This window comes from Indicator indicator, chromosome 1 (genome assembly GCF_027791375.1).
Source record: "Indicator indicator isolate 239-I01 chromosome 1, UM_Iind_1.1, whole genome shotgun sequence".
NCBI lineage: Eukaryota > Metazoa > Chordata > Aves > Piciformes > Indicatoridae > Indicator > Indicator indicator.
This window is the reverse complement of record NC_072010.1, coordinates 21,362,365-21,376,561: the sequence shown is the minus strand read 5'-3', so window position 1 is coordinate 21,376,561 and position 14,197 is coordinate 21,362,365. Positions and strand designations below refer to the sequence as shown.

Here is a 14,197-nt window from a genome sequence, read left to right as displayed (position 1 = left end):
TTCACATTTGGCCTCTGAGTCCTTTCACCCAAGCCTAAAGACTTCCACAAGCTATGACAGTGCTGATACCCAAAGTCCAATTGATGTTCTGCCCGGGGGTGGTTGTTTTACACACACTGAAAAAAGAAGACAGAGACAAAGTAAGATAGAGCACTCCTGACATCAAACTAATAATTTATCTGTAACTAATTGTCAGGAAATTATTAATGAATTAGTAATAAATTATTATGTCTGGGATACTGCAAACACACAAAGCAGAAAGTGAATAGCTGTATATTCACGTAAAAAACCCGATCCACTACATATTTACAGGACTTTTTTGTTTTTAACATTTATCTTTTTAGTTCAGTATATGGAAGAAAATGAACTCTCCACATTTCTAGTAATGAGAGTGCAAGTAAATCTGGGATTGGGCTGGGTTAATTCTTAGAGGTTCTAGCTACAATGTTACAGCAGGATTAATCGAGAGGGTTGGGCTTTTTTAATGCAGAGGGTTAGGGCACTAACATATTATTAATTAGAAGTAAATCTGTCCCTTGGGGCACTACATGCACTGCCTGCATTTTTAATTTGCATTTAGCTTTAAGACAAATTACAAATATTTCCCTCCCTTTCAGTTTCTTATTTGCTTCCTCATTTCTCTGTAAGCCTTTTGTTTTGCATTGGGAAGAACAGTTGGATAACACAGAGATTGAACGAAGGCAATTGATTTTTTTTCAGTCTGTTGGCTGAACTGGAAAACATTCAATAATTTTCTTTTGGGCTAGGTCAAACTCATGTTTTGCTTCCTTTTGGTAGGCTTACTGTTATTTTCCTGTTTTGCTTTTTAAAACAGCAAAACATAAGCCATTTATGCAGAAAAGTTGTTTCAACAACATGAAATCTAGTAAAATCTTGAAACAACCCCCTATAACTTCATCCTTTCTCAGCTCAGATTGTTTACTTCATTTCAGAAACCACATGATCTATTTACTCAACCTGAACATCTATTTCTTGCTGATTTTTTTCCTATAAAATTGCACCTAGAAGGGACGCTGGGGTTGACAGGAATAAAAGGAAGTCTCATAGTGTCCACAGGATTCTTTTCACATACAAATGTGTTGTTGGCCTTTGCTTCAAGGATATTATTGGTGAGAACAGGAAAGAGTCCTCACTAGCAGGTCTCTGGTCTAATACACAATCTCCTAGGCTCATGAAATGGGACTTCCTCCCATTGTGGCTGAACTGCACCAGTGTTTATATACCTGAAAAGCCAGTGAGTGTTCTGTTTGTTTGTTTTTTAACTCCACATTTATGCTGCAGAAGGGCATGATCATTCGCCTGTTCAAGAATCTATACCTCAGCTCCTGTTTGGTGTGATTTCTTGCAGAGTTAGAGGACATTTGGGTTACTTAAACTGCACAGTTCTGCACCAGGCACTTCTAAGTTTGTAAGATCTGACACAATTTTCTGAAAATAGAGCCCAGTTCTGTATGTTGAGAAAGAGGTCGTCTTCTGCTCACTACAATTCCCAGTATTTCAGCTCTTCAGCCAATAAACCAAAGTACTGACAGTTTATTATGTCCCAGGAGACTGGAGATAGGGACATGTGCATCTCTCAGTCATGATGATCTCTGCTCTCTGTACATTGCACTGATACCAGAAACAGTTTTTCGTGTGTTAATTGAGCAGTTTCTGGTGAGAGTGAAGCCTGTGTGGGGATGACAATCTGATAGAGTGCAGGGAATTAACTTTATCCCTCATTCTCTACTTGCCACTCTTTTTCTTCCTTCCATATATTACATTTTTTAGATTCCTTTAAGAACCTTTTCCCTGAGACATGCTCAAGTTTGAGCTGCCTGAGAGTGAAGGTCAACCAGGCTCTGGACATGCTGAACAGAACATTTATATTCTTTATGCCTCTGCAGCTGTGGACAGTCTGTTTTGCAGAAAAAGATGCAGAGAAAATGGTCTGACTAGGAAAACAGAGGGAGGAGTGACAAAGAAAATGGGCCCAAGGAGATCCTAGCTGCTGCTTCATGAGCTAGAGAGGGAAAAATGAAATATGTAGTATTAGAAGACACAGATCTGTTGAGAGGGAAAAGCAAAGAAGTGGCAAACGTTAGAAATCCAGATGCTTTTCCCCTGTATCTATACAAACAGACACTTGCCACTGATAAGTGTTACAGCAAGAAGGCTCATATGGAAAATAAGAGGGATTCTTTAATCCCACTTTTTTTTCTGATTTTGCTTTTTTCTGGTTTTAGCTGTTCTCTTTTTATTCTAGTTCTAGTGACTCCCTAAGCAGATCCTAAGGTATCAGCAAAGATCTGACACTTACTTGCATCTTCCTTAACGAGCCTATTGATTTTGCAATCCAGCAAACAGCATCTCTTCCATCTACTGTAATGCGCTGAAGAGTTTATTTATACAGTAGCCCACTCGACTTCTGCAAGAAGAACTTGTAGTGTTTGAAGTAACTTTTCAGGTAGTGGGCCTAGTTTCTCTATGAACCTGTTATTGCTCTGTGCCTCCCCATACTCATCCTTAAACTCCAGACCATGGCACAGTAATTATCTGTGGCTTTTTAAAATGCCTCCTGACTTCTTCCCATCACCAGCTGGGGTCTAGATGTAATACTTATGATTCACTTTCTGCCATTTAGATTCAGTGCTGGTCATTAGGAAGACCTATTAGTTTTAAACTAATGTTGCTTCTTCAAGGCTGGCCCATGAATTATGCATACACTATAGTACATGTGATGGCAGAACCATGGTTATAGAGAATGCTAACAACAACAACCACAACCAAACAGAAGTTCTTCAGCAGAAATGGGTAAACTATGATCTAACATTGAGCATATCCTGGGTAGTATGCTGAGAGGGCTGCTCCTGACTCTCTGGACTCACCAAAGGTACTTAGAAATGAAGCATAGAGTGAAAAATTCTTGCACAGATTTTCAGACACCTCTGTCCTGTCATCCTGTGCTCAGTGCTCCCATTCAGCACATAAGGCAGCCTTAAAACACCAAAAAACTCTGGGGCTTCTGTCAAAATGAAGGACAAGGTTGTTTGCTACCTGTCACTTCTGTCACTAACTCATACTTGGTGAAGCCTAGGATTTTTATTCAGTTTTCATTCTGAGTCATATATTGCAGTCTCTGGTAGAACTGAGAGGATCTGCCTGGTGTAATTACAGGAGAAAAGCAGAGTGAGGCTCTGCTGGATGGTTTGTCATTATAGTTGCTGCTGTTTGCTGGCTCTGGCTCCGGGGGTGCCACCATGGCCACGGCACCCTGTACGGAGCTGGGCTGGAACAGGACTGTGGCGCCTGTGGGTCTTTGGAGCAGCACCTTTGGCTGAAATGAAGCCAAGCAGTGGCTTCCTAAGGATCACAGCACAAGTCAGTGGCGGAGCCAAGGCTGACAGCCAGACCAACAGTCTGTGACGGTAACCTTCAACGAGCAGACCAAAATCCAAGGAACAAGAATCATAGGATTGTTAGGGTTGGAAGGGACCTCAAGGATCACCGACTTCCAACCCCCCTGCCATGGGCAGGGACACCTCACACTAGATCAGGTTGCTCAGAGCCACATCCAGCCCAGCCTTAAAAACCTCCAGGGATGGGGCTTGTACCACCTCCCTGTGTCACCTGTTCTGGTGTCTCAACACCCTCATGGTAAAGAATTTCTTCCTAACATCCAATCTGAATCTACCTGTTTCTATTTTTGTTCCACTCCCCCTAGTCCTATTATTACCCGACATCTAAAAGTCCCTCCCCAGCTTTCTTGTAGGCCCCCTTAAGATACTGGAAGGCCACAATCAGGTCTCCTTGGAGCCTTCTCTTCTCCAGACTGAATAGCCCCCACCTCAAAGTCCTTAATTTCTATTTAAAATTGTACATGTTTTTAAAATTACTTTTTCTCAGTAATTTTGTAATTTTTTGTCTGTTTTTCTTCATTTGTATTCATTCTCAAGACCAAAAAAAAAAAAATCTATCTTTGAAAACATTTCTCCCACTGGCCCTTTTTCAATATTTTTGTGTTCAGCTGGAATAAACCTGCTGGTGTGGCTGTTCTGTGCAGCTCAGCATGGGCTCTCTTCCACTGTGTCAGATGCCCTTTGGGCTAAGCCAGGCCAGGGGAGGTGTAGTAGAAACAGCTATCCCACCACAGTTGCACCTTATCTGCAGGTCATCAGGAGTTCCCAGCTGACTGTAGAGTCTCTTGGTGCTTTTAAATTAGAGCTCCTCATTTGTTTTCACTTTGTCAGTTTTTCTTCCCCCTTGTCAGGGAGATAGTTATGACACTTCTCACTGTCACAGAATCACAGAATGTTACGGGTTGGAAGGGACCTCCAGAGATCATTGAGTCCAACCCCCCAGTCGAAGCAGGATCATCTAGGCAGACTATACAGGAATGCATCCAGATGAGTATAGAAAGTCTCCAGAGAAGGAGACTCCACAACCTCCCTTCGCAGCCTGTTCCAGTGCTCTGTCAGCCTCACTATAAAAAAGAATTCAAAAGCAGACTTCTATTTCAGACCTGCAGGGAAGAAGGGAAGCCATAAAGAAATCCCTACCAGGATCCAATGAACTGAGTTTTAAATCTTTGAGTAAAACAGTAAATAAGGTATTGCTTACATAGACTTTGCGTGAGCTTCCTTGAAAGTAAAACAATAAATGGCAGGAAATGTCTCTGGCTCCATTTCATCCAGCTTCTCACCATCCATTATCAGAAACCACTCTTGCTTACCTTGGAAGGCAGTTCACACAGGTGATCCCTTTACAGTTTTGAAAAAATGACACTGTGCCATTTGCTTCCAGGGGACATCCCAGCCAAAAGTGGGGAGAACCAAAAGTGAATGCCACTCAGCTCTCTGTGTGAAGTTCCATGAGGACATGGGCACAATGGATGTGACATAGAATATTTTATCCTAGTCTCCTTGATCATAGAACACTCAGGTGTTCAGGCATTCCTAGATGGAAGAGATACTTTGCATGTACATAACCACCTTTCAGTGCTGCTCTTCCTCATTTAGAAGGTGGTGAACATTTTGTCTAAAGCTTTTTCTGTTGATCCCTGCAAGGGCTAGTTGACCAAAGTATGTCATGAATTCATGATGAATTCATAGGTGTCTTCAGAAAAAAAAAATTAAAAAGAAGATAAAAAATTGGAATGTTTCATTTGCCACTTTCAAAATTCAGTGTTTTAATATTTCATTTTAGAATAACCATCCATTTCCAGAGGTACTTCAGGGTTATTTAAATGATCTTTTAAAATGTGCAGAAAGAATTGAAACCAAATGAGTACGGAAAAAAATTCAATTTGTCAAAACACATTTAAAATTGTAATTTCAGGTTGACCTCAAGTCATTTTCCTCCATTACCACTTGAATTTTAAGCTGACTTAAAAAAAAACAAGCCAAAAGTCCACCCTTTCCACCATGGCTGCACATACTCACACACAAGAAAAGAAGGCACAATAACTTGTCTATTCCATACAGCTGTGAAGTTATCTCTCCTCTGTCTTTTGTATCTCTGTATCTCCTTCCTTTGGACTCAATACTTGCAAGAAGAACTGGTGAAATGTAAAGGACTGGTGAAATGTAGCAAAGCACCAGTATGAAAGTGCAAAAATTGGTAGGTTCAGCCATGTGTCCATGTCTTACTTACTAGCATTTTTGCTTACTTTTTCCCAAGACACATGACCAAGTTTTGTTCTTTCAAATTTCCAAAGGATGTCTGGCTCTGTGTATTTGCATTTGCACAAGAATATTTGGTATTTTCTCTTTTTTATCAAGTTTCCCTCATCTGTCTAAAGAGCAGAAATATTACCAAGTGATGGAGGAACTCATGACATAGCACAACTGGTAGAGGCACAGTCAAGGTGAACAACTTATGCCTATCAATCAAGGTTCTGGTCTGACCTCCTGTCTCCATTGCTTCTGGATGCTGGGCATGTTTATGAACTGAACTCTGTAAAATATAACTCACTCCTCCTCCAGCCAAACTCTTGGCTTCCATTTCGTCTGTCCTTTCCTCTGTCTCTTGCAGAGGCAAGAGAGGATTGAATGATGTGCTCATCTTGCTCTTATTGAACACTTGTAGTTCTAAACACAAATGGCACTTTTTAGACATGAACAGAGAAAGGACTAAATTCACTGGATAAATTATTCACAACAGATAATTCAACCTGCTCTCATGGGAGAGTGCAATGAATGTCTGATGATGCTACACTCCCCAACTAATTCTTCCAGCAAGTGAAGTCAATGGTAAAACGTTTTACTGACTTCAAAGCAAGCAAAACCTAGCCTCAAGCCAAAAGGCCCACATACAACTTCTCTTTAGTGGTTCTCACTTGCATTTAGAGCTAAAACCCAGACAAGTGTTTATGTTTTGAGGAGCCCAGGCTAATGCTGTGTAGCAGGAGTTGGGCTTCCACAGTATATGAATTTAGCACAGCTCTGGTTGAAAGCAGGTCTGTGAAAATAACCCAGCCTCAAGAGAAAGCCAAGGTATAGATGTTGTTTAGTGAGTCTCTAGCTCAGGGCAGATTAATTTGGCCAGGTCTGTCTCATTTGGCGAAACGGAGGCTGAGGGGCAACCTTGTTGCTCTCCACAGCTTCCTGAAGAGGGGAGGTGCTCTTCTTTCTGGGATGCAGTGACAGGTTCTGTGGACATGGTTCAAAGTTGCCCTAGGGGAGGTTTGAACTGGACATTAGGAAGCATTTCTTTACTGAGAGGGTGGTCACACAGGCTTCCTAGGAACAGGCTTCCTAGAGAGGCATTTTGTCAGCATTTGGACAATGCCCTTAATATTATGCTGTAACTTGTGGTCAGCTCCGAAGTGGTGAGGCAGTGGGACTCCGCTTCGCTTCGCTTCTATTCTATTCTATTCTATTCTATTCTATTCTATTCTATTCTATTCTATTCTATTCTATTCTATTCTATTCTATTCTATTCTATTCTATTCTATTCTATTCTATTCTATTCTATTCTATTCTATTCTATTCTATTCTAATTCCTATTCCTATTCCTATTCCATTCCACTCCATTCCATTCCATTCCATTCCATTCTATTTCATTCCATTCCATGCTACTCTACGCTATTCAACCCCAGACAGTGAGGCTGCCACTGGCCACCCCAACATGCCTGTGCTGCTGGCCATTGTCCCTGGTGGCAGAGTACCATGGGTGTGATGTGGGTAACATGACTGTGTGCAGTGGATGGGGGTGGCCTAGGAAAGGGCTTGTGTGAGGCCTTCTGTTCTCTCCATGGCAGTGGAAGTGAGCAAAGCAAGGGCTGGGCTGTGCTCCAGCTCCTGCCACTGCTCCCCTCTGGTCCTGAGCAACAGGAATATGTGGCCTTGGGCACTGGAGAGAAACAAAGACACAGGGACAAGTGCCGTCCTGTTGAGGTGGAAGAAGGAGAGACACGCAGGAGCGTGAAGTTGTCATCCTTTGCCTCTAATCCTGGGGGTAGGTACCTCCCAGGTTTGGTCTGGGTATCCCATGTTCGATCTGGGTATCCCATGTTCCCACTCTCCTGACCCTGCCGGGTGATGCATTGTCACCTGCAGCCTGTGCTCCCGCACCACCCGCCGCTTCCTCTCGGAGCCGCTGATGCTTCTCTGCATTTCACATCGCGTGGTTTGGGTCACGCCACCTCCGTGCCTGTGCTCTCAAGCGCGGTGTGACTGTGCTGGGAGGACACCGAAGCGACGCAAAGCGGTCCTGTAAACAAAAGCTGAGTTCTGCCTGCGCGGATGCCCGTGTGCGGAACCGCGATACGCTCTCAGGGCACCCGAGCGCCTGGCTTTGCGTGAGAGAGGCAGAAGAGGCAGAGTGAGGCAGCGACGCGGTGCGGAGCCGGACCGCGGCCGCGCAGGGCGCGCGAGGTGGCTCTCCGCCGCTCCCCGCAAGGGGCAGGCGGCGTGGCCGTCGCCCCCCGTGGCGCATGCCTCCCCGGCGCCGTGCGGCGGTAGCGCGGCCGGCCGCGGGAGGAGAGGGGTTAAGTTATGTAAGCCCTTTTGGGGAGGGGTGGAGGCAGGGGCGCTGCCGGCGGAGCTGCGGAGGCTCAGGTTGATTCAGAGTGGGCGACGGCGGTCTGGCGCAGGCCCACGGCGGAGGAAAAGCGGCTTATCTCCCCTCCGGGTTGCCATGGAGACGGGCGGGCGGCGGCGGCGGCGGCGGGGCTGTCAGTGAGGGATCGCACCGGGCACCGGGGCGGCGGCAGAGGAGAGGCCGCGGCGGCGGCGGCGGCAGCGGCAGAGATGGACTCGCACTGCGACTGTGCCGAGCCTCCGGCCGCTGAGCAGCCGTCGGGGAGGATTAACAAAACCGCCTTCAAACTGTTCAAGAGGAGGAAATCCGGGGGCACCATGCCGAGCATCTTCGGGGTGAGGAGCAAAGGCGGGGAGGGGAAGGGCGCCAGCAAAACGGGGATGGTGCGGAGCCGGACACACGACGGCTTGGCCGACGCCGTGCTGGAGAGCAGCAAGAAGGAGGAACCGGCCGGCGGCGACCCGCAGAGCAAGGAAGCGCAGGGCCGGCCCGCCGGCAGCCTCGGCGTCTCTGCCGGCAGCTCGGTGGCCAAGTCGCACAGCTTCTTCTCCCTGCTGAGGAAGAACGGCAGGCCGGAGAACGGCAGAGCGGAGAGCGCGGATCAGCGGGCTGGCGGCAGACAAAAGAAGGGGCTGAAAGGGATCTTCAGCAGCATGCGATGGCACAAAAAAGACAAAAACGGCAAGGAGGAGAGGGGGGAAACCTCGGAGATCCCGTCCGGTCTGATTATGCCAGGGTCTCTGACTGCCAGCCTGGAGTGCATCAAGGAGGAGACGCCGAAGCCTTTGTCTGAAGCGCCGAGCAGCGCAGCCGACGTCGGGCTGGAGACACCGCGGGAGAAGCGCAGCGGCGAGGCGCACACCTCGGCCCAGGAGCCCGAAGCGGGAAGTGGGGAGACGCAGAACGGCGTCCCCCCTCCCGGGGAGGACCTTGCCGCGGCTGGAAGGCGACCCGAGGAGCTCCGCAGCGAGCCACCGGACCAGGGCGCCGGAGAGGTTGGGACTGCGAAGGATTCGGCCATAACAGGTGACATTCCAATAACGACTATTCCCCCTGTTGAACCTCACTGTGATAGCGGTCAAGAGACGGCAGCCGCCCCTGACCCTTCCTCTGTTGATCCACCCTCAGAGCAATCGATTGATCGTATTTGTTTGATGTTTGCTGACGTGACTTCACTGAAAAGCTTTGACTCTCTTACAGGCTGCGGAGATATTATTGCGGACCATGAGGAGGATGTGGGCGGCGGGAGTGGCAGCTGCGAGAAGAGCACCCCCGGGGCCAGCAAGCTGGGGGCATCCAAGAAGCGCCCCACCATGGTGGCCTACCAGGGAGGAGGGGAGGAGATGGCCAGTCCGGACCAGGTGGATGACACATACCTGCAGGAGTTCTGGGATATGCTGTCACAGACAGAGGAGACCCAGACAGAAGGAGGAGGAGGTGGAGAAGGGTCAAAGAAACCTGGGGGGTTGAAAGAGAACCGAGGTACTGAGGGTGCCCAGAACAGGGTGGTGGTGAAACGTGGTGGCCTCCACCAGATTCCCATTCACCTCAACCACAGAGAGGAGCAGAAGGGTAGGGAGAAGGAGCAGCCTGAAGGTGTGCCAAACAGTGACGAGGGCTACTGGGATTCCACCACCCCTGGTCCCGAAGAAGATGGTTCCACAAGCATCCAGAAGGAGACCATTCCCAGGGACAGCTACAGTGGGGATGCTCTCTATGACCTCTATGCTGAGCCAGATGAGAACCCACCAGCAGGGCCTACGGATGAAGTGGTGACCTGTGTGCCACGGTCCAAGCCTGTGTCTCCAGTAACAACCACATGCTCTCTGAAAACACCCTCAAGCACAGTGAAGGACTCCAAAATACCTATCAGCATTAAACACCTTTCGTCACATCCTGCCAGCCACGGAGCAGATGCAAGTAACAGCCATCACATTGCACACCATCACCTGGCCAAAAGCGAGATGCACAGAACAAAAATCCCAGTCTCCAAAGTACTGGTACGCCGGGTCAGTAACAGGGGCTTAGCAGGGACAACAGTGAAAACTACCACATACCAGGACAGTGCCAAAAAGTAGCTGAATAAGAGGTGGAGGCAAGTACGGATGGTGAGGTTGGTGTGTGAACATTTGCATAGAAGACCACAGATAATGAATTAGTTTTGCATCACCTGAAGAAAGGCACCTAAAATTTTGGCTTACTACACTGTACTCCACGGGCCTGCACTTCTGAATCACTTCTTACTAGACTGTATGGCTGAATATAAAAAGTCGACTTCTTTTCAAGCACTTTTTTTTTATGTTTGTATCTTTTTTCTGCAGCACTAAACACTGGGGAGGTTCATTTTTACATGCCTTTTTGGAAGCAGGACTTGGATTATGAACCTTAATGAGCATCTTTCCTCATGCAAAACAGTGCCATGAGTTCTTCAAGGGAACAGAGTTACAAAAGAAGCAACACAAGAAGTTCTCCAATACACTTCTCATCGTTTCTGAGGGAGGAGTGGAGGGTGGGTGCCTGGCTCCAAAAGTTATGTTTGCTCTGCAAGATGCTGGAAAACATGCCAAGCAAAACCCAACCAACCTAACAGGTATTTTACCTGCTGTGGGAATGAGACCACTGCTCAGCAGCAGACTTGATTGACTTCATGCAGGAGCTAACTAAGGAGTTAGGTGGACTTGTCTAACAGGAAAATACATTTTTGTCTGTCTGTCTAGTTGGTTTTGATCTGGTCTAATGTAAATGGGTAACAGACACACCTGACGTAGGTTCAGATGTTTACATCGATGCTTGTCCAGTAATACATACAATCAGGTTCAGGGAAACATTTTACTAAATGCCAATCTATACACACTGTTCACATTTATACAATAACTTGGTCGCCATGTGTAAATATATACATATTTTAGCAGATTTACTCAATGTCACAGATTTTTTTATAAAAAATGAAAAAAAAACCACCCATCTGTATTATCTAGAGTTTAAGCCAGAGTTAGTTTTTATAGGTAGATAATTTTACAGTTCTAAAATGACAGAACTTTGTGTAAGTACCTTAAATTAGAGCAAAACTCCATTTTGTATGGGCTCATGCGTCCCCAGAAAAGTAAGTCTGAAGTGCTGATTTTATTCCAGTGGCACATTCCATGAGTCAGAGCTGAGGTTCTGACAGCACTGCCACTGCAAACCTCTATTTTCAGGGGTTTAGACAAAGTTGCTCTGGGCTTAAACTTTACAGAGAAGGAACCCAGGAAAGAAACGTTTTTTAATTATTATTTTTTAAATATATAAAATTAGTTTTTGACTATTTAAAGAAAGGTTGGGTTCTCATTGCTCTTTATTTTCATTCTTAATAATGTCAGAATAATTTAAGAGAGAAAAAGAAATATGGTAAGCTAGTGGTACATTAAATGGTCTAATAAGCTTGGATCTTATAAGAAATGTTTTAATGGCCAGGACATTTTTGAATAGTGGGCTACTGTATATGGGCATTGACAACATTTCAGAGAAATTTAATAGGGTTTTAATGTGCCTGAGGACATATTTTTGTGGTACACTGAAAAAGATCCAAAAATTGCTAAAGTCTAAAGGTAAATATTATGTATTTACAAAATATTTTGATATAAAAATTTAATCATCAGACCACAGTTAGTATAAAATATATGCTCCAGTGTATCTAAAAAATAATATACATTTAAAAAATATACATGTCTATATTATGCAGAGAATCCTAAATTCACATCATTGAAGCTAATGGGTCTGATCTTACATAGCAGTTGGTTTTATTGTCTCTTAAACTGAAAGAAAAAAGAAATATACAGAATATAAATTTGAAGGATATTAAGGTTGTAGGTAAACCATAAAAAGCCAGGAAATACTGTAATAAGAATTGTATATATGTATATGTGTGGTTCACTGGGGAAATGACCTTGTAGTCACAAGGGTAAAATTGGCATCTAGTTCTGAAATTACTGCAGGATTTAACACCCACCTGCAGCACCCCAGTGAACAGGGAGAAAGTGTTAGTTTTCCTGATCAGTCCCCACTTTCATGGTTTGAGTAAGAACCTTAATAGACTTCAAACGTTATTTTATATGTGTTCTTTCCAATGTGTATGTGTGTGGTTTTCTACATGCCTACTCACACAGACGTGTTGTACATATGCATGTGTAGTCAGAACGCACCTCCTCCCGGGGGCACGCGAGCCTGAGCGAAGGCACGCACCCGTGCACACTCACACTCGTGTGAACGCTGCACGTGCACACTCATGTGCCGCGCGCGCACGCTCCCGCGCGCAGGCTGAGGGGATGTGCTCTAGATCTGTCTCCAAACTCTCCTTTGCCTAAGAAAGGGATTTGCATTTGGCCTGACTCTTGCTTGTGCATTTTAGAAGTTAAAGCTGAAATACCCTCAAAAGGATGAATGTACAGAACATGGAAATTACCCTGGTCCTCAGCCCTAAACCTAACATTCATTTTTCTGTTCTTTTGTTTTTGTTTCACTCTAAGGGACACATCTTTCCTTGCATGACAGCTCTTCAGAAAAATCATAATTCCCCATTTTGCTGTAAGGACAAATTGTGCAGAAAGATTCTATAAGGTACTGGAAGTTGAGAGGGAAGGGAGGATGTAGTGAGCTTGGGGTAGTACCATAAAAGCTGAAAGCACAGAGTACAGGCAGCAGGAGTGGTACATCTTTAAAACTGATAGAAGAAAACAGCTACCATCTCTACAGGACTTGTATGTGGCAAATTACTTATCATATGCATTTTGTTTGCATTGTGGCATGTCTGTATTGAGAAACCAGTAGAGTGACACTAGATTAGCTCCCTCTCACCTAATGACTAACACGAATCATCATTAAAATGCTTTGGCTTCCCTTCATTTTTCTCTCTCCTTTGTTTTCTGCCCTGTTTTTTCTGAGTCCTCTGCATGTTGGTGGGTGGCTTGTCCCTGGTGCTAACCTCCTGGTGTGGTGTGGAGCTGAGCAGGGAGCCCTGGGGTGGCAGCCGAGTGCAGGGTGGGAGGGCGGCCAGACTGCCTGCTGAGGCCAGGTGCTCCCCAGCCACTTGCTCAAGCTTTCTGTCGCATACCCACTGTAAGTACATCCTGCAAATCTCTTGGTGGTTCGTTTGGCTGCCTGCTATGTACATATTTTAAGGACAATCATATCCTTAAAAGGAAAAACAGGGAAGTAGCTTGTAGTAAGGTGTCAGTATTTTGAATCGTTGCAACATACTGACGTTGATTCAGGGTAGTGGTTGTATGAGATCAAAAACACAATTTAATACTCAAATTAACTTTGTATTTATAAAACTCAGTTTTGTCTTCAAGCCATCTATGTTTTTTATTTTGAAAGGCAATAGAAAAATTTAACATTTACTAGGGTTTTGAATTCTCATAGAAATATATTTGTATAACTCCACACAATGCCTAAAATAATCATTGGAAGGAGGTTCAAAGACTTTCTTTAGATCTGTATTTGATTCCTGAAAGATTCCTGTAAAATGCTGTGAGATGCCTGAGACTGTTTAATGGCTTGCTGGATATAAAGGCTGAGACTTAAAGAGGTAACTGTCCTGAGGCGTTCTGTGGTGGTTTGCATTCTTATTTGTGTTACCCTGTCAAGCATATATTTTCCTTGGCTTTGGTAGGTATCAATGTAGAAATGGTGTTCTGAGTCCCAAAGATAACATTCCTAATGCTGTTGTTGTTTCGATTTTCTTAAAGAACGCTTTTTTTTTTTCTTTGTTCTATTTGTTAATTTTGTGGTCTGAACAATGCTTTGTAATTATCAGCTTGTATGCCATTCATAAAAGATTTTATAGGTCAGGACTTGGCGTTTAGTTATATGTACTCTTTGCACTTTCAGGTCACTGCTGGTAAATTTTGTATGTTCTTAAGGTACTTCTACGTATTGCGTAGTGTTTTATAGCTATCTACGGTGATTTCAGTCGTATACATTCCTGTCTTGTATATCAGCACAAAAGATTTCCTCTCAGTAGCATGAAATGATGTTTTTGTGGACTTCTTTTGTCATGATAGGAGTTACGTTTCCTGTGCTGTATATGTGGCCTGCAACAGACATAAAGGGTCGTATTTTCACCATACTGTGTATGCATTTTGCTCTTGCCAGTACTAGGGCTCAAACACAATGT

General features: G+C 44.8%; 1 protein-coding gene across 1 annotated transcript; it reads left to right on the top strand.

Moving 5' to 3' along the window:
* The first annotated feature begins 8,249 nt into the window (after positions 1 to 8,249).
* On the top strand, positions 8,250 to 10,121 carry AMER2 (APC membrane recruitment protein 2). The gene has a single exon (XM_054390224.1). The coding sequence runs from the start codon at positions 8,253 to 8,255 to the stop codon at positions 10,119 to 10,121; it is 1,869 nt and encodes a 622-aa protein (XP_054246199.1). The 5' UTR covers positions 8,250 to 8,252.
* Positions 10,122 to 14,197: the final 4,076 nt, after the last annotated feature.